The sequence below is a fragment of the Procambarus clarkii genome, chromosome 81, assembly GCF_040958095.1.
Source record: "Procambarus clarkii isolate CNS0578487 chromosome 81, FALCON_Pclarkii_2.0, whole genome shotgun sequence".
Lineage (NCBI taxonomy): Eukaryota > Metazoa > Arthropoda > Malacostraca > Decapoda > Cambaridae > Procambarus > Procambarus clarkii.
Window position 1 is genome coordinate 17,904,228 of NC_091230.1, and position 20,732 is coordinate 17,924,959.

Genomic DNA, 20,732 nt, shown 5'->3' on the forward strand with positions numbered 1-20,732 from the left:
GGATGGCTGGGTGTCCAGGTTGGGGCTTAAAGGGATAATGAGGTCTTGGCACCAGTGTGGGAGAGTGGATGAAGCAGGAGGACTCCCCTGTTAAAAAGGGGGAGCACCACTGGGGACGACGCACCCCTTCCTGCACTGGTCCGCGCTCCACCTCCCTGGCTTCCCTGGTAGGTGGTATCCCTTGGTTCCAGGGCCCAAGGGATAATGAGATAATGGGGATAACTGGGGCCTGGAACCAAGGGATACCACCTACCAGGAGAGCCAGGAAGGTCGAGCGCGGGCCAGTGCAGGAAGGGGTGCGTCGTTCCCAGTGGTACTCCCCCTTTTTTACAGGGAAGTCCTCCTGCTTCATCCACTCTCCCACATTGGTGCCAAGACCTCATTATCCCTTTTTGCCCCAGCCTGGACACCCAGCCATCCACTTAGGGCAGCCCCTCAGGGGCGAGCCCTCCAGTGGGCGGTACTTTGACTCAAGGACCCTACATGGTGCCCTTCTGTATGTACAGCACCCAAAGAGGGGCAGGAGAGGGGGCGAAGGCAACCCTCACCAGTCCCAGGGAGGTGTATGCGAGCCCCTCACCATGACAAGGCAACACGATGGAGGAGGGGATCCTCGTACAAACTATATTTATAAGTATCATTCACTTAATTAAGATTTGGTATCCAACACACAGCATTTCTTTCAGACACTGAACACAATTTCTGCCAAGAAAAATTTGACTATCATATTCCCATTGCCGACTGACTTCTTACAACACTTCATGGGCAATGATGAATCAACAGACACCAGCTGTTTCTGCAATGCTGCCTTCTGAAAAAAAAAAAAAAAAATTTACACACTTAAAACAAAACTTTGGGAATTACCTCCGACACTGCCTAGGTATGGCAGTGTAGGTAGCAAGGTATGGGGGATACAGTAGTTCATAACATGATAAATAACTACAAGTTAGTTTTTGTGGGATATTCTGATGGTTTTATCTATGTCTAATGTTATGAGGGAAATATTTGGTAAAGTTCTGCCAGTGACAAGTTTATACACTGGAATGTTGGCCAAAATGTTTAGAGCCCCATTGATTTTGTATGTTTTACTTTTATTCCACATGCAAACTTTTGAATTTAAGACTATTGACTTTCCAGTACTTTCAGCAGTGTATATATTAATTTAAAATTTTTACCATTTCATGTAACTTATCATGTTCCAAGTTCCTATGACCACTTTCTATAAAATTTGCATCCATTGGGATGTTTAGTACACTCCTAGTTACAAACTGTTGATAGTGAACAAATCCTCTCTGAACCTAGGACAAAACTTCATTTGAGAGTGAACAGTAAACTTTTTTTACTTCAATATAATTTACCTGCAAACATTAATACAGTATTTTATTCCTTTTAATAATTCTAATTAATATAATCTATCCATGCTGCTTTTAACTCTGGTATGCTGTATGTCATTAGACTAGACCTGTAAATATTTGCTAAAGAAATTAGAACTGAACCTTTCTTGCAACTTAATATTCAAATACGAAGAGATTTAAATAATTAAATGAACAAATCCACAAGGACCATGACGAGGATTCGAACCTGCATCCGGGAGGATCCCAGACACTGCCTTAATCGACTGAGCTACGACAGAGTAAAAGGGTTGAAACTGAAGTTCTACTGAACTTACTGGATCCCGTAGCCTCTCCGAGGCACAAACCAGGCTTTTACACAACCCCCCCCCCCCTGCACCCGAGCTATGTCAATAGGCCGTTCTCCCTCTTCGCCCCCGAGGTTTGTGCCTCGGAGAGGCTACGGGATCCAGTAAGTTCAGTAGAACTTCGGTTTCAACCCTTTTACCCTGTCGTAGCTCAGTCGATTAAGGCAGTGTCTGGGATCCTCCCGGACGCAGGTTCGAATCCTCGTCACGGCCCTTGTGGATTTGTTCATTTGATGCATCACGTTAGTGTGAGCTCTGTGTGTGTTAAATAATTAGTAATTTTCAAAGATAATTCAAGTAGGAAAACCCCATCCAGTAAATCAAATATACCAGTACATATCACAACCTGCTAGAACAAAAAAAAATATGCCAAATATTCTGGAATGTAATAGTACAAAAACAAAATTGATACATATTTTCTTTAAAAAAAAACACAGCTGCTCTAACTGGAAAAATGTAAATTAAAAGTTTTTGTGTAACTTTTCACTTTGGCATTCATACAAAAATAATACATTAAAATAAAGGTTTAAATTGTAAATTACCTTAAAATAACACAATATATTTGCTCTTTTAAAAAATTTAAATATGAATATATTTATCTTTGAACCATTATATGGTACATGAGCCACCTGGGCTAGTCGGTAGAGCGACAGTCTCGCTTCATGCAGGTTGGTGTTCAATCCCCGACTGTCCAAGTGGTTGGGAACTATTCCTTCCCTTCAGTCCCATCGTAAATACCTTATCCAGATCCCTTCTAAGTGCTATTTAGTCATAATGGCTTGGCACTTCTCCTGATAGTTCTTTTCCCTATATGCAACATGTTTTCCTTCTCAAGCTCCTTGAGAAGCCTTGAGGCATTGTGGGCAGGTAGGAGGCATGGAGGGGGTGGTAGGAGCCATGGAAGGGTGGGCTGGTAGGAGGCATGGAGGGGCTGGTAGGAGCCATGGAGGGGCTGGTAGGAGGCATGGAGGGGCTGGTAGGAGCCATGGTGGGCTGGTAGGAGGCATGGAGGGGCTGGTAGGAGCCATGGAGGGGCTGGTAGGAGCCATGGAGGGGCTGGTAGGAGCCATGGAGGGGCTGGTAGGAGCCATGGAGGGGCTGGTAGGAGGCATGGAGGGGCTGGTAGGAGCCATGGTGGGCTGGTAGGAGGCATGGAGGGGCTGGTAGGAGGCATGGAGGGGCTGGTAGCAGGCATGGAGGGGCTGGTAGGAGGCATGGAGGGGCTGGTAGGAGCCATGGTGGGCTGGTAGGAGGCATGGAGGGGCTGGTAGGAGCCATGGTGGGCTGGAAGGAGGCATGGTGGGCTGGTAGGAGGCATTGTGGACTAGTACGAGCCATGGTAGGCGGCATGGTGGGCTGGTAGAAGCCATGGTGGGCTGGTATATGGGTCATATTTTGCCCAAACCCCCCTGCAGTTGGTGGTGGGGGGGTTAGGGTACCTTTTACCAGGAGAAATGGAGGGCTGGTAGGAGGCATGGTGGGCTGGTAGGAGCCATGGTGGGCTGGCAGGAGCCATGGTGGGCTGGTAGGAGGCATGGTGGACTAGTAGGAGCTATGGAGGGCTGGTAGGAGGCATGGTGGGCTGGTTGGAGGCATGGAGGGCTTGTAGGAAGTATGGTGGGCTGGTAGGAGCCATGGTGGGCTGGTAGGAGGCATGGTAGGCTAGTAGGAGCTATGGAGGGCTTGTAGGAGGTATGGTGGGCTGGTAGGAGCCATGGTAGGCTTGTAGGAGGTATGGTGGGCTGGTAGAAGGTATGGTGGGCTGGTAGGAGCCATGGTGAGCTGGTTGGAGCCATGGTGGGCTGGTAGGAGGCATGGTGGGCTGGTAGGAGGCATGGTGGGCAGGTAGGAGTCATAGTGGGTTGGTAGGAGGCATTGTGGGCTGGTAGGAGGCATTGTGGGCTGGTAGGAGGTATGGAGGGGCTGGTAGGAGCCTTGGAAGGTTGGTAGGAGGCATGGAGGGGGCTGGTAAGAGGCATGGTGGGCAGGTAGGAGGCATTGTGGGCTAGTAGGAGCCATGGTGGGCTAGTAGGAGCCATGGTGAGCAGGTAGGAGGCATGGTGGGCAGGTAGGAGGCATGGTGGGCAGGTAGGAGGCATAATGGGCTGGAAGGAGGCATAGTGGGCAGGTAGGAGGCATGGTGGGCTTGTAGGCGGCATGGTGGGCTGGTAGGAGCAATTGTGGACTGGTAGGAAGCATAGTGGGCATGTAGAAGGTAAGGTGGGCGGGTAGGAGCTATGGTCGGCTGGTAGGAGGCATGGAGGTGCTGGTAGGAGCCATGGTGGGCTGGTAGAAGGCATTGTGGGCTAGTAGGAGCCATGGAGGGGCTGGTAGGAGGCATGGTGGGCAGGTAGGAGGCATGGAGGGGCTGGTAGGAGGCATGGTGGGCAGGTAGGAGGCATGGAGGGGCTGGTAGGAGCCATGGTGGGCTGGTAGGAGCTATGGTGGGCTGGTAGGAGGCATTGTGGACTAGTAGGAGCCATGGTGGGCTGGTAGGAGGCATGGTGGGCAGAAAGGAGGCATGGTGGGCTGGTAGGCAGCATGGTGGGCTGGTAGGAGCCATGGTGGGCTGGTAGGAGGCATGGAGGGGCTGGTATATGGGTCATATTTGGACCAAACCCCCCTGCAGTTTTCAAAATATCTGAAATATCGAAAATTTGACTCCTGAGCGTGATTTTTTAGTCGAATTCTGACTCTCTGCAACTATTTTCATTTTTAAATTACGAATTTTTATGCCGAAAATATGCCAATTACTGAAAACGGGGATGGGTCATATTTTGACCAAACCCTCCTGCAGTTGGTGGTGGTAGGGGGGGGGGGGTTTATGGTACCTTTTACCAGGAGAAATGGTGGGCTGGTAGGAGCCATGGTGAGCTGGTAGGAGCCATGGAGGGCTGGTAGGAGGCACGGTGGGCTGGTTGGAGGCATGGAGGGCTTGTAGGAGGTATGGTGGGCTGGTAGGAGCCATGGTGGGCTGGTAGAAGGCATGGTGGGCAGATATGAGGCATGGTGGGCAAGTAGGAGCTATGGAGAGCTTGTAGGAGGTATGGTGGGCTGGTAGGAGTCATAGTGGGTTGGTAGGAGGCATTGTGGGCTGGTAGGAGGTATGGAGGGGCTGGTAGGAGCCATGGAGGGTTGGTAGGAGGCATGGAGGGGGCTGGTAAGAGGCATATTGGGCTGGTAGGAGGCATGGTGGGCAGGTAGGAGGCATGGTGGGCAGGTAGGAGTCATAGTGGGTTGGTAGGAGGCATTGTGGGCTGGTAGGAGGCATTGTGGGCTGGTAGGAGGCATGGTGGGCAGGTAGGAGGCATGGTGGGCAGGTAGGAGGCATGGTGGGCAGGTAGGAGGCATGGAGGGGCTGGAAGGAGGCATGGAGGGCAGGTAGGAGGCATGGTGGGCAGGTAGGAGGCATGGTGGGCAGGTAGGAGACATGGTGGGCAGGTAGGAGGCATTGTGGGCTAGTAGGAGCCATGGAGAGCTGGTAGGAGGCATGGTGGGCTGGTAGGAGGCATGGTGGGCAGGTAGGAGGCATGGTGGGCAGGTAGGAGGCATGGTGGGCAGGACGGAGGCATAGTGGGCAGGTAGGAGGCATGGTGGGCTTGTAGGCGGCATGGTGGGCTGGTAGGAGCAATTGTGGACTGGTAGGAGGCATGGTAGGCTGGTAGAAGTCATGGAGGGACTGGTAGGAGGCATGGTAGGCTGGTAGAAGTCATGGAGGGACTGGTAGGAGGCATGGTGGGCTGGTAGAAGTCATGATTACTTGACCAGAGAGGGGGTACATACCAGTATGATTCCCGCTCACACAACTAGATGAGTAATGATGATGTATGGTTGACGATGGTGCTCCGTCGTCGCCTTTCCACTTGGTGATTCTCTAAGTGCTAGTAGATTGACGATGTCGATTCTTTTCTACACAAATCTCTGGAGTCACAGTCACCACCCAACAAACACAGACACAGTTCCACGGCGGGCCGTCCCACCTGGCCGTCAGGTCAGGATGTGTGTAGGTGTGTAGGTGTGTGTATGTGTGTAGGTGTGTGTATGTGTGTAGGTGTAGGTGTGTGTATGTGTGTGTGTGTGTGTGTGTGTGTGTGTGTGTGTAGGTGTAGGTGTAATTACCTAAGTGTAATTACCTAAGTGTAGTTACAGGATGAGAGCTACGCTCGTGGTGTCCCGTCTTCCCAGCACTCTGTCATATAACGCTTTGAAACTACTGACGGTCTTGGCCTCCACCACCTTCTCCCCTAACTTGTTCCAACCGTCTCTCTGTTTGCGAAAGTGAATTTTCTTATATTTCTCATGTGAGTACTCAGTTTCCACCTGTGTCCCCTTGTTCGCGTCCCACCAGTGTTGAATAGTTTATCCTTGTTTACCCGGTCGATTCCTCTGAGGATTTTGTAGGTTGTGATCATGTCTCCCCTTACTCTTCTGTCTTCCAGTGTCGTAAGGTGCATTTCCCGCAGCCTTTCCTCGTAACTCATGCCTCTTAGTTCTGGGACTAGTCTAGTGGCATACCTTTGGACTTTTTCCAGCTTCGTCCTGTGCTTGACAAGGTACGGGCTCCATGCTGGGGCTGCATACTCCAGGATTGGTCTTACATATGTGGTGTACAAGATTCTGAATGATTCCTTACACAGGTTCCTGAACGCTGTTCTGATGTTAGCCAGCCTCGCATATGCCGCAGACGTTATTCTTTTTATGTGGGCTTCAGGAGACAGGTTTGGTGTGATATCAACTCCTAGATCTTTCTCTCTGTTCGTTTCATTAAGTACTTCATCTCCTATTCTGTATCCTGTGTTTGGCCTCCTATTTCCACCACCTAGTTTCATTACTTTGCATTTACTCGGGTTGAACTTCAACAGCCATTTGTTGGACCATTCACTCAGTCTGTCTAGGTCATCTTGTAGCCTCCTACTATCGTCCTCAGTTTCAATCCTCCTCATAATTTTTGCATCATCGGCAAACATTGAGAGAAACGATTCTATACCCTCTGGAAGATCATTTACCTATATCAGAAACAGTATAGGTCCAAGGACTGACCCCTGCGGTACTCCACTCGTAACGTCTCGCCAATCTGAGACCTCACCCCTCACACTGACTCGTTGTCTCCTGTTACTTAGGTATTCCTGTATCCAACGGAGTACCTTCCCTTTCACTCCAGCCTGCATCTCCAGTTTTTTCACTAGCCTCTTGTGTGGCACTGTGTCAAAGGCTTTCTGACAATCCAAAAATATGCAGTCTGCCCACCCTTCTCTTTCTTGCCTTATTTTTGTTGCCTGGTCGTAGAATTCAAGTAACCCTGTGAGGCAGGACCTGCCATCCCTGAATCCATGTTGATGCTGTGTTACAAAGTTCTTTCGCTCCAGATGTTCCACTAGCTTTCTTCGCACAATCTTCTCCATCAACTTGCATGGTATGCAGGTTAGGGACACTGGTCTGTAATTCAGTGCCTCCTGCCTATCCCCTTTCTTGTATATCGGGACTACGTTAGCTGCTTTCCAAATTTCTGGCAGCTCCCCTGTTGCCAGTGATTTGTTATACACCATGGAGAGCGGGAGGCACAGTTCTTCTGCTCCTTCCTTTAGTATCCAAGGGGAGATTCCATCTGGACCTATAGCCTTTGTCACATCCAATTCTAGTAAACACTTCCTTACTTCCCCGCTGGTAATCTCAAACTCTTCCAGTGGTTCCTGGTTAGCTATTCCCTCTCTTATCTCTGGGATTTCTCCTTGCTCCAAGGTGAAGACCTCCTGGAATTTCTTATTCAGTTCCTCACACACTTCCTTGTCGTTTGTAGTGAATCCTTCTGCCCCTAACCTTAATTTCATAACCTGTTCCTTTACTGTTGTTTTTCTCCTGATGTGGCTATGCAGCAATTTAGGCTGAGTCTTTGCCTTGCTTGCGATGTCATTTTCGTATTGTCTTTCTGCCTCTCTTCTCATCCTAACATATTCATTCCTGGCATTCTGGTATCTTTCTCTGCTCTCCAGTGTCCTGTTATTCCTATAGTTTCTCCATGCCCTTTTACTTTGCTGCTTAGCTAGCCTACATCTCTGATTAAACCATGGGTTTCTCATCTTCATTTCACTGTTTTCCTTTTGGACTGGGACAAACTTGTTTGCTGCATCCTTGCATTTTTGCGTGATGTATTCCATCATATCTTGGGCCGTCTTTTCCCTGAGCTCTGTTTCCCATGCTATATCTGCTAGGCATTTTCTTATCTCCTCATAGTTTCCCTTTCGGTATGCTAACCTTTTGGTTTCGGTATCCCTTCTCGAGTTCAATAACCCTTCTTCAATCAGGTACTCAAACACCAATACACTGTGGTCGCTCATTCCTACTGGGTCCTCAAAACTGATTTCTCTTATGTCAGAGTCGTTCAGGGTGAAAACCAGGTCGAGTCTCGCTGGTTCGTCGTTTCCTCTCGTCCTTGTGGGTTCACTGACATGCTGGGTTAAGAAGTTTCTAGTCGCCACCTCCAGTAGTTTGGCTCTCCACGTATCCTCGCCTCCATGCGGTTCCTTGTTCTCCCATTCTCCCACACACGGTTCCTTGTGTGTGTGTGTAGATGTGTGTGTGTAGATGTGTGTGTGTAGATGTGTGTGTGTAGATGTGTGTGTGTAGATGTGTGTGTGTAGATGTGTGTGTAGGTGTGTGTGTGTAGGGGTGTGTGTGTAGGGGTGTGTGTGTAGGGGTGTGTAGGGGTGTGTAGGGGTGTGTAGGGGTGTGTAGGTGTAGCAGGAGAACGGAGCAAAGGGAAATCACGAAAGTGGTGCTCAGGAGTAACAGTCCAATACTGAAATGATGTACTGTAGCTAGAAAAGTCATGATTTTGCTTGAGTAATATGTTTAAAACTTTTACAAATACGGTACTTTAAATAAATATTAATTCTGTACATTAATACTGTACCAGCTTTATGCACTTTCAACACTCACTCGTTTGCTAATTAAGCAAGAAGTCTGTTTTTGTTATCAAACCTCGAATATCTTTTCAGTTTTAATATTCACGAACTAGTGACTAACATCAGGGATTATAACAATCTACAATAGTTCCCTGGCACATCGGTTCACTCCTATACTGCACAATCAATGAATTACTGGGCTTTCCAAAGTAAACTTTTTACAATACAATAATGCCTAAACCGACTTCTCAATAAAGATAGAATACCTGTATAGTTCCAGCAGTATTAATGTTTAATAGCTATATAGTACACACAGTGTTTTTATCATTACAAACATTATTTTATCCGAACACCTAAAAATTGTAATTAGGTAAAATTATTTTATTAAATAAAAAATATATCTATTGAAGAGGCAAGACTGGCCCAGGACCAGTCTTAGACCAGAGACCAACCAATATCAAAAACAAATGTTTACATTTGTGAACACAATTTAAAACTGTTTAGTTTACACAGTTTTGTTGTTCACAGTTTAAAACTGTGTTTTAAACTAAAACACAGTTTAAATTACTGTGTTGTAATGAAATTCATTTGCAATAAATTAAAATTCTCTTAAAAAATCCATTTCAATTACAGACTTTTCAGTTAAAAACTAATTTAATTTTAGACTTAAAATATTGGAAAAGCTAATTTAAAAAGAAATAAGACGTTATGTACAATAATTACATGCAATTATTTTTTACAAGAAAAAAAAAAAAGACCTATGGTATATAAATACTGACATATTTAAGATTGTCAATTTTACTTTCGTCTTAAAATTTCAAATGCAGTCAATCTCTGTACTTAACACCAATAAAGCCACCTTGCAATTTTTGTGAACTTTATGATACGCGGCAGAAAGTGGAACCTTCTTCAATCTCACTACGGATATCACCCGACAGCATGAAATTAACAATAGCCCGCGCCAAGTAGCTCGTCACAGCGACTTGTGATGCATTGTAGAAAGACGACATGTCATTTGTCCAGTCTCTACCCAAGTCCTGAAGAAATAAAGACATTTTAAAGTACTGCAGAGGAACAAGAAAAACAGTCCTGCTGAATGATGCAAAAAATAATTACAATATTTAATTACAAGAAAGTACAATTAAAAATAGAATTTAACCCAAAGTTAAACACTCCAATACACCCTTCTTGATACACCACCAAAAATAAACTTTTTAATCCTTTTTAAACTCTTTGACACCTAAACAACTTCACCTTAAACAGTTTGGTGCTATGACCATTATCAGTCTAGTATCCATTAATAAAAATTGGAAACTGCATATCTAGAAAATATTTTGAATACAGTAAACACAAAAAAACTTAAAAACATGTATGTTTTTAGACATTTTACAATAAACTCCTGAACAGCTGGTTATTCAATTTAATAACTTAATAATACTGTACTGTACCTGTACTGTATAGTACAGCCATTTATAGATGTTACAAAATTTAAGGTACTGTACATTATTAACCAGTTTATAGTTTTCAAAGAGAGACATTTGTCCAAACTGAAAAAAGCAGTTCAGGAAAGGGAGTTTTAAAAATATTAAAAATGCCAACCATACCATACCTTTCAATTTCAACGGTATCACCGAGATCCAGCACTCTGAGCCAGCCAAGGCAGTAATTTCACCACTTTGTAGGTGCATGATACTCTCATGAATTGTCTTTTACAAAAGTGGCATATAATTACTCATTCCCTTTTAAACAGATTACCCTTATTCTTGTACAATATTGTTTCACGCTGCTTCTTCATACTCACTATACACTTCCTCCCACACTCATTTAGCCATGCCTGTCGGTATCCTTCTTGAATACACACTGTCTTCCAACAGCCATTTATCTCACAACAAAACCGACGCAGTACTCTCATTATTCTTACAAGTAACCAACTTTGCCATTCTACATATTGTCTTGACATTCCCTATTATATTCATCAAGCATACCACATGTTGCTTTAGCTCCATCTTTCATGCTCTCGCCACAACAGCATTTCATTTCATTTATCCACATGTACGAGTTGGCACTACCACCCACTAATGCAATGATCTATTCACATCCTATCTTGTTTTAGCAATCGAGGCCTTTCATTGCAGCAACTATATTAAAGCAATGGTGCATACTTTTCATCAACCCATTTGCATAAATTCCTCTTAAAAAATCACATTCAATGTATTTAAACTCAAACTTCCAGAAGCACTAAATATGCCATTCACAGGATTGCATGCAAATTTTCATTGCTCTCCATGCCTATGAACCTAAGCATGCACAATTAGAAAACATATAAAACCTAAACAATTAATACAAGTTTGCAGTTTAAATGCTACCTGAATCTGAATTACACAATCTAAGAAACCAGTAATATCACATGCATATGTGAAAGGAACAAAAGAAAATCCACCTTACCTTTAAAAACATCTTAAAAGCCTCCTTGACAATCTCATCCAAGTTCAATTCATGAGGGAATTTGAGCTCAGGATTTCTCTCTAGTATCGTTGCTACCACTGAGAAAAGCTGAAAAACAATTAACAAGTAAAACCCCAAAATAGACACTTGTTTAAATCATAAATAATAAGATCTGTATTTCAGAGTACATATATATAGGAGACACAAGAGAAACTACCTATAAAAGAGAATGTGTTTATCTATCCAAGGTTGGAGGCCAGAAGCTTGGGGCTACTCTCACAAAACTTTGCAACACAACACACAGCGAGTATGGAAGTGTCGGGTCAATTGGGATCAGCCCCAGTGCCACCCTTAAAAGAAATATTGGCATCAATAGTGACCCCTGCAAATTTCACTGATATTGATTATTTGTTTTCCTGTATAGTTTCCTTTTTAGTATTTTCTTGTAGCTGCTAAATTTTTGATAGACAAGAGGAGAGAGAGAAGGAAGTGGGGAAGACAGAGGGGCAGCAAATACAAGGAAAGAGGGACTTTTGTTGCCCATACTAACTTGTTAACTAATCTCTTACACCAACAAGGTTTACATGTAGTACTACTACTGAAATAATGTCCACAAATGATTAAAGAAGAATGTCATCCTACTTGAGTTAACAGTACAGTACCTCAACAACAATTTGTCGATATTCAGGGTGCTGAATGCGGTTGAGAAGCGACTGGACAGCAAGAACAAAGTTTAATTCTCCACACGACATTTCAGAGATGGTGGGTTGTTGTGGAAGTAACTGGTCACAAAGACGAAGTCCCTGTGAAGTCTTGGACAAAATGTTAAATACCTGAAGAAAAAAATATATATATTAATTAAGCAAAGAGAGTATTTGGAGTACCCCCACAACCAGTATATTGAAGTTGTATTTATCAGTCAAATTTACTGTACAAAGCAAAAACAAAGAAAATTTTGAGTATGGCAAGTAGTTTATAAATGAACTACTGTATCAACTGCAGCATTAAAAAATAATTATAACAAATTACCTATTCAGAATCCAATTGGGCATCATACTCATACTGCTAATCATGGCTTAAAAATAATCAGTCATATAGCTGGTCACGTTTAGTATGTACAGCAAAAGTATTCAACATTGGTACATGTTAAGGAAATGCATGGGAGAGGAAGTAGATTAGTGCCTGGCAGTGATGGTGTGAACAATTCACACTATTTGGGCCATAACATTGTTAAGGAAGTGCTCTGGCATGTGCTACTTGCTGGGTATTACTGTATGAACAAATGGTTTGTTATTGTTTTCCCCAGTGAAGAGCAGAGGTGCCATAGGCACAATCAGAGAACACACTGTAAACACCAGAGGTCTGCGGTTGTTCAACGTCCTCCCAGCGACTTTATAAGAAATATTGCCAGAACAACCGTTGCCATCTTCAAGTCATGCCTGGCCTCGGGCCGGGCTTGGAGAGTAGAAGAACTCCCAGAACCCCATCAACCAGGTATCAACCAACCTCTAACTCTTAGTAAACAAACAAACCTTTTCATAAAACCTTTTGGGTGTTCGTCCTAGACATCCATCAATGACTCGAATTTGTTGTGGACATAATCTGAAAATATAAAAGGAAATGACGTTAAGTGTAATATAATTTAAATCGAAATACCCATCCATTTACCATACATAACACACTTAAAATCCAAGAACAAGCATGATCATAATGAAAATGCAACTATAAAGGCAGATTTGGGATATAATTCCAGCACTTACAAGAACATACAAACAGATAGAGGAAATAAGACAAGAGGACACTGGTGGATATTAGAAATACAAATGTGGACAAATACTGTATACCAATCCTTAAGGTTAAATGCAAAACAATTGAATGTCAAGATATTTAAAAATGTTTTAAGTTTCAAAAAGCTACATGAGGCAAAGAGCTACGCATTACTCTCCATAGACACTAAAAGCTAAGCAAGTCAATAAAATCACTCTGAGCAACTGTATAGCCATTTCCAATACTGTACAATGAAAACCTACTTTTCCTTTTGTGCCCACTCGTCTAAGGAGAGCACCTTGACGACCAATCGTCGGACTTCATTTGGCGCCAGCGACTCTACAGTTTCCTTTCTTTTGCACACATCATGCAAGTAATAGGACATGGCTTTGATCACCCATCTGTATAGAAAAACTTTCATTATAATCATAAGAAACATTGATAAAACTTGTATCTTTAATTCATCAAGCCTAATTTAACAAGGTACTCTTTTATTCTTCAATGGCAATATGTGAAATACAGATTAATAAAGACAGCAACTAAAATGTAGATCTCTCAAATGAACCAGTACTGTACTGTGTATATTTTTAAAGAATTTGAAAAAACAATCCTGACAAAAAAAATGGTCCCTTACCCAACTCTAATGTTCAAAATGCCATTGAAGAGCTGCGTGTGTGTAGCAATAAGTTTGCCACAGTAGAGTACAACTTCTTGCTGCAGAACTGCTTGCACAACACTATGGCCCTGCCAATACAATACACGCCAATAACTGAACATGTTTACGAAACAACAGTAATAGGATAAAAACCCACACTTCTGTATACAGTATGTGAAATTGTGTATTTAAAGGTTACAAAACATACAAGACAAATGCCTAAAGGTTATGGATCTCTTGAAGCTCCTCCGCTTCTGGACAGGAACCGAGGACGCAGCAAGCATTTCCCCTCTGGATCGCCACACTGAGACGCTGAAACAAAAAACTGAAAGCCCTTGGGTCTCTGGTGATGTCAATGAGCTTGGAACCCAATTCCTTGAGAAATCCCAAGGCACAATCCCAAGGGTTGAAATTTATGTAAGGAATTTACAGAGTGCTTGATAAAGCAATCAGCTGATTGCAAAAGACCGTGTAAATTCCTTACATAACTTTCACATATACACAAGTGTGTGTTTTTATCCTATGTTATGTCTGTGAGAAGACATTACCATTACTACAATGGTAATGTTTCAGCAATTGCAATTTCATTATCTAATCATGTTTATTTTACAAACACTAAAAAATACATTTTTCCCACTCATCACTTTTTTTAACACTTTCGCTCACCCCGCACGCCACCCCTCAATAGTGCGATATGGGACCCAGGGTGTCACGGGAGCGTGCGTAAATTCTGAAAAGTGTATACTCTCTTCAACTTTGTCACCTTAATTCTCGTCCTACGAGATTAAATTTGGTATCATTGTGTTCGCAATAGAATTCTCTACAGCACTAAATGCATATAAACTCCAAAAGCCCGGCTAATTACCCGCAGCAAACAGAGAAAGTGCGAACGAGTTACCCAAGAGCGCGCAAACGCGATAAAATGTTTTCACTATTTTCACTCTGGTCACCTCAATTTTTGTCCTAGGTCTTTCATTTTGGTCTCAATGGGTTCGCAATAGAATTCTCTAGAGGAACATTAGCATATAAAATATAAAACCTGGTCACGCTCCAACCGCCGATGAGTTGAAGACGGGCCACGCGTTAGCCGGGAGTGAGTGCTCAGACGCCTTCCAGCTACACTCCCAATTCCCTTCCTTTTCAAGCCTTTCTTTCACAATTTTCTTCCTGGAAGGGCCTTGTTCATGATCACTATCCATCGTGGAGTAAGCGTAGATAGTTTCTAAAGCCGCAGTAAGAAATATAGCCACGGAAAATAGACGAAATGTTCACATGTTTGAGATGTGAGGGGAGGCGACATTGGTCACAACAGTGGAGCGAAAAGAATGGGCCGACATCGTGTGCCAAGCCACCTGAGGGCCACGAGGCTCAAAGAAAATGGGAAGACATCGGCGCACATTTTAAAACCAGTCCCAAAAAAATCGGATAATAACCTGATTTTTTGGCGATTATTTAAAGTGGATGACGCAATGCTGCGTCATCCCCGGTATTACCGCCAGTAAACGGATGACGCAATGCTGCGTCATGCCCGGGCGAAAGTGTTAATATGTTAATTACAGAATAGACTGCAGGAAAGACAGGTTCCCACTCAACAGATCATGGAAAAATTAGCTATAATTTCCAATAAATCTCTGTTAGCTTCTTTAAGACTGGAGATCACAGAGACCACTAGACTAAGCTTTGCCTCCGGACCTTTGTTGATTGGACAAAGATGTACTGAGCTTTTGGGAGTTTCAAGGATGGTTAGTGGCCTATGTCTAGCCTTGAGAGTTCATCCCTAGATTGTTAGGGCCTTCCTTTGTAGTTCTGAGTTGGGTGGTCTGATGTTTCTACCTATCCAATGTGCTACTTTCTGGACCCTTTTTTATGCCCTTTATTGGGCTTTGTGATGCTCTGGGTGACATGGTTGCTGCCATATACTTGTTTGCTTTGTTAAACTTGGGAGGTGGCCTCTGAGGAATGCTCTGCTTCTGGACGTGGACCGTGGCCTCCCTGCAAATCTCTTCTTTCTGTTTGGTAGTTTTGCTTTGTGATGCCTCCTGCTAGTGATGGCATGGTGAGCTGGTAGGAGGCATGGAGGAGGCTGGTAGGAGCCATAGTGGGCTAGAAGAAGGCTTGATGGGCAAGTAAGAGCCATGGTGGGCTGGTAGGAGGCATTGAGGGGCTGGTAGGAGGCTTGATGGGCAGGTAGGAGCCATGGTGGGCTGGTAGGAGGCATCGAGGGGCTGGTAGGAGCCATGGTGGGCTGGTAGGAGCCATGGTGGGCTGGTAGGAGCCATGGTGGGCAGGTAAGAGGCATGGTGGGCTGGTAGGAGCCATGGTGGGCAGGTAAGAGGCATGGTGGGCTGGTAGGAGGCATGGTGGGTTGGAAGGAGCCATGGTGGGTTGGAAGGAGTCATGGTGGGCTTCTCAAGGAAGCTGGCTTAGGGACACACACACTACTCTGGGTTTGTTTTAGTGTCCCTCCTTGTTTCTGAGGCCTCCTTTGCTTTCATGCTAGTCAAATTTTGTGGGCTACTGCACCACGTGAATGTGAAGAGGGAGCTCTTCACCCTAGCTCCCTGGGAGCTTCAGGGAGGTAGAGTGGGCCAGCACACAAACTGACAAACTGAAGGAATGATCCAATACCATTTTTTAGAAAAGCAAAAAGTGTTGGGGACATTTTGCAATGGTTGTTTGAATTTAACCCAAGCAAATGTAATGTAATGAAGACAGGTGTAGTGAGCAGGAGGCCAGATACACGGTATCATTTGGGAGATGAAATTCTTCAAGAATCAGAGAGAGAAAGAGAAAGATCTGGGGTTGGATATCACACCAGACCTGTCCCCTGAAGCCCATATCAAAAGGATAACCGTGGCATTTTTTTTTTGTGTCAGTACTTGACAACTGGAATGCATTAGGAAGTGATGTGGTGAGGCAGACTCCATATACAGTTTCAAGTGTAGATAGGATAGAGCCCACTAGGCTCAGGAACCTGTATATCAGTTGATTGACAGTCGAGAGGCGGGATTAAAGAGCCAGAGCTCAACCCCCACAAGCACAACTAAGCGAGTACACAAACACCACACGTGGACAAACAGAAGCTATGATGTATGCACAATCTAAATTTTTGCCAACTGTATTTCTCCACTTCTTAATGTGGAAGGAATAAGAGGCAACACTTGAGAATGAGGAACGAGTAATGTACCTGAAGAGCTGGTGTGTAGAAGAGATCGTGTATTTCTGACGGTTGAACCGGTTTATCAAGGAGGATCTCATCCTTGCCATAACCAGCTGTTAACTGTAATTATATAAATTATTACATAAATAAAATAATAATAGTAATAGTATAATAAAGTTTACAACTATGGTAATTTCATTTAATTTTTTTAATAAAATTCTGAGTATTCCTGGCATGCAGTTTATAAACTAATTAAATATTGCAAGAAATACAATATTTCCTTTTTAAGACATCTACAAAAGTGTATTGGTCACATAATATAAATGACTAAATCAAACTTTGCTGTAGTTGCAAAATAAGTTCAAATGCTCTTAAGGTTATTCTTAGCACCATTAGTCAAGAAAATAGTAAACAACTGAACATTTATAGTGATACATATTAACCTAGTCATTGTTTAAGGAATTAAGAATAGCAGTAACTCAAAGACAATGAATGGAAGCTGAAGCAATTATATATTCAGTTACAAAAACATAACACTGTAAATGTCAAGTGACATCCATCTAAAACTTTCAAATTACATTTATACTTACAAAAGACAATCATATACATATTATGAAAACAATAACCATGAAAGAAAATGAAGCAGGAAATACTAGATCGCTTGTGTATGTGTGTGTTCAAGCACATCCTTGGAATGAGTTGAAATGAGGGATGAAATAGGCACGAAAGTGCTCAAGTATTTGAGCTTCATTTTCCTTCACGATTATACGATTTCATATAAATCATCACAAGGGAATTTCGTGATTTACGCACAAATATTTCACATTATACTGTATAAAGAATGCTAGCTGCCGAAATAAATGGAATGTGTGCACAGTGGGAAGGTTAAGAACGAGTGATAAAGATGAGTGTGCTATTTGATACATTTCTCAAGGCATCTCAAGTGTCAGAGCTTGCTGTACAAGATTTGTGTATCATAGATATGAAGACAATAGTAGGCTTAATACAGTGTTATAATATGATCAAATCTGTTATGACTAAGAGATTTAAGACTGCTAGTAAGATATAAGAATATGTGGTAGTATGTTTAAAAGTGTTAGCAAAACCATTTTGCTTGGGCAAAACAAGACAAAAAAAACAACAACAACAAAGTCAATCAGTTAGTAAGACATCCAATAATACTACAATAAATACAGTCAGAGATTTATAAGCAATACAACTGAACCACCAACTGACAAATCACAGGTTACATTTTTAACAGTTTTATCCACTACCTGAACAGCCATTTTTTTTTTTATCTTGTTTTTCCGGAGAAAAAGGCAATGATGGCTGCTTAGGTCAGATGTTTTGGGGAAAACTTTGCAATGTTCCTCTGAATTCAATGACAAATTAGTTACCAATAAATGTTTCACCAAAGCAAACCAAAATTGCTCCTCTTCTACAAGACTTCTGGGACTACAACCAAATTGGGGAAGAGACTTAAGTCTACCAAAAGAGTTTCTGAACCTCAACAATAAAAAGAAGCCAGAGCTGTACAAGATGAACACAGTTAATTTCTTAGCTTTATGTGAATAGTTGGCTCTCAAGACGGTGGTCTGAGTGCATGCTTGTATATAAAGTTTGTAGGATTTTTTTCCATGTCTGCTTATATAACTAGAATTATATCTCCGCACCAATAAATATTGTCCCTCTAATGTTTACAAATACCTGTAATATTAATTTGCCTAGAAAATTGTTAATGACTGACTTTAAACCATCAGTTTCATTTTATACCATGATACTGTAAGTCCAATATATATAAAGCTAATGATTGAAAGCAATAAATATATTCTCTCAATACAACCCAAACAGTCTTGTCATTAGAATATCTAAATTATGAGCAATACAATACAATCTTCATCAACACAAACTCTTATCCTTACTTTGATCTAACTGTAGCAATAATTATTATCCTTACTTTCATCTGTGTTAATACCTTTATAATTAACAATCATTAAACAAAAAGAGCATAATGGAATTCTATTCAAAAATCAAATTAATATGGCATAAAATTCCCCAACTTAAAAATCCAGCGAACTTTTGCTAGCAATACTTCACAGCTACATGAATCATGTACCCCATTTGAACACAGCTAAAACACAGCAGACAAATGAGAGACATGGGACATTTTCTCAAACTATCTGTGGAATCTCAGTTCCTGGCATTACCTGTTTTCCTGAAACTAAGACAGTAGTGATGTAAGGCGAGATTGACTCCACCTCCTTGGTGAGCAATGCAGTACACTCTCGCACTGCGGCCCAGTATCGGAGAGAGGAAGCCTGATGGAGCAGTGCACGAACTCGGTCTTGTACTGATGAAGGGTAGGGAAGGGCAGCATGCATATAAAATGAGAAACGAGTTAAGAGTTAAGCAGGCAGGGAGAAGCAGAGGAAAAAACCAGCGTTGAATGTAATGAAACGCCTTTTTCTGGGTGAGCCCCGGAGGCTCCCTGAAGCTATCCGAACTGATATGTGCTAAATTTGTTTGGGGTCATCAGTCACACGAGTCCTTATGCCTACCGGGGACCACGAGCCAAAACCTGGCCCCCCTCAGAAAGCCACAGGGAGCAAATGAGCATTTTATGAACATTTTACATTTAAAGCACACTATGTCATAATTGCCATCAACTGTGGAAGGCCCCAGAAAGGTAAGTGAATCAAAACCACCACCATCTGGTTAACCTAACAATCTACATCCGAAAAGATGAAAATAACTCCCCTAGGAAGAAACCCAACAAGCAACACTTCATGTAACTAGCACTCCCGCTCCTTAACATTACCCCCCCCCCACATAGGGGGAGTAAGGGGGAGCCGGCAGCCCCCCACTCCAGTTCATGAGCGATGAAAACCACCGACCAGAGTGAGGGATGGTTTCAGGGAGCCTCCGGGGTTCACCCAGAAAATGGCATTTCATTACATTCAATGCTGGTTTTCTGTGGGAAGCCCCTTTGGCTTGCTGAAGCTAACTACCTAAAGATAAGTAAATGGAGGGACTTACCCAAGAGGTGGCAGCACCGCAGGTCTCAAGACGAGGAAGAGAAATATGGCTGTGACAGGTTCCCCAAAACTACACACGGCCGGGAAGGAACCGGAATGTTCACGAGACACATAGTGGCCAGGACTGTTCGATCACCAAAAACCCCCGCGCCCGAATGTCGACCCAAGACATGTTGCTAAAAACTGCTGCGAGAGCAGCATACTTCTTAACATCATGGGCACGAGGGTAGACCGCAAGCTGGCTAAACTTGATGACACTGCAGAAAACCTGAGACACACAAGCCCTAGAAGAGGGAACCAAGGACAACAGATCCACCCAGAGAGCGTCCACTGGAACAGAACCAGTTGCCTGCAGGTAGTAGTGCCAGCTATCTCATTGTACACCAGAAAAGAAGGCAGCAAATAAACAAAATGATCACCTGGACCAAATGAACAGAACCCCCAGCATCATAGGAGAGCATGAAGCTCCCAATCCGACCCCCAGAGGCAAAGGCCCACAAAAATAAGTCCTTCCAAAAGCTATCCCGAACTGAAGGGGCCACAACATAGCGAGGAGAAGAAAGAAAAGAAAGAACGGGGTCCAAAGACCAAGAAGGCTAAGGCGGTGCATGAGCAGGTGGGAGAAAAAATGCATGAGAAAGCTATCAGAATGGAGTGGAAGTAACATCCACCCCGAACACAAGCAGAAGCGGCTCTACCAACGCCATGCGATACGAAACGAAAGTAACAGGCATGGGATGCTAACCCAGAAAAGCCAAGAAAGGACAAAACAACCTGGTACAAAATTGACAAAAACTGTCGGAGAGAAAATGAAGGAAAGACCGCCTAGAAACTCCATACTGTTGCTGAGAAGAAAACTGCAGGTGGGACACCAACAAAGAAGCCACCTAATCACCATACAAAGGGGGGATATACAAGCATCAGAAAATCCAGTCATGTAGTGTAGAGCAGCAAGGTGAACCAGTGAGGTACCTCACCAGCCCGCTCTGCTAAAAAAAGGTGGAGCTGCGGAAAAACTGCCTGGGTTCGGACACCAAGATAGCAGTACCTGAAACCAAGGCTGGGCCAG

At 43.3% G+C, this 20,732-nt stretch overlaps 1 protein-coding gene across 13 annotated transcripts in view; it reads right to left on the reverse strand.

The window, feature by feature from the left end:
- Positions 1-378: 378 nt before the first annotated feature.
- Positions 379-20,732, reverse strand: part of LOC123773130 (probable phosphorylase b kinase regulatory subunit beta) — a 71,928-nt gene continuing 51,574 nt past the window's right edge. For 6 of the 13 annotated variants that reach the window (XM_069315249.1, XM_045766632.2, XM_069315248.1 and 3 more), the window contains 8 exons: positions 18,836-18,978; positions 16,656-16,748; positions 13,448-13,557; positions 13,077-13,214; positions 12,579-12,648; positions 11,709-11,879; positions 11,047-11,154; positions 8,684-9,638 (listed from right to left, as the gene is read on the reverse strand). In XM_069315249.1, coding sequence (XP_069171350.1) covers positions 9,480-9,638; positions 11,047-11,154; positions 11,709-11,879; positions 12,579-12,648; positions 13,077-13,214; positions 13,448-13,557; positions 16,656-16,748; positions 18,836-18,978 — 992 coding nt within the window. In that variant the 3' untranslated portion in view covers positions 8,684-9,479. Of the gene's footprint in view, positions 812-7,809; positions 8,496-8,683; positions 9,639-11,046; positions 11,155-11,708; positions 11,880-12,578; positions 12,649-13,076; positions 13,215-13,447; positions 13,558-16,655; positions 16,749-18,835; positions 18,979-20,732 lie in introns of those variants that run through there. The other 7 variants (XM_069315251.1, XM_069315247.1, XM_069315252.1 and 4 more) reach the window with 4 other exon arrangements.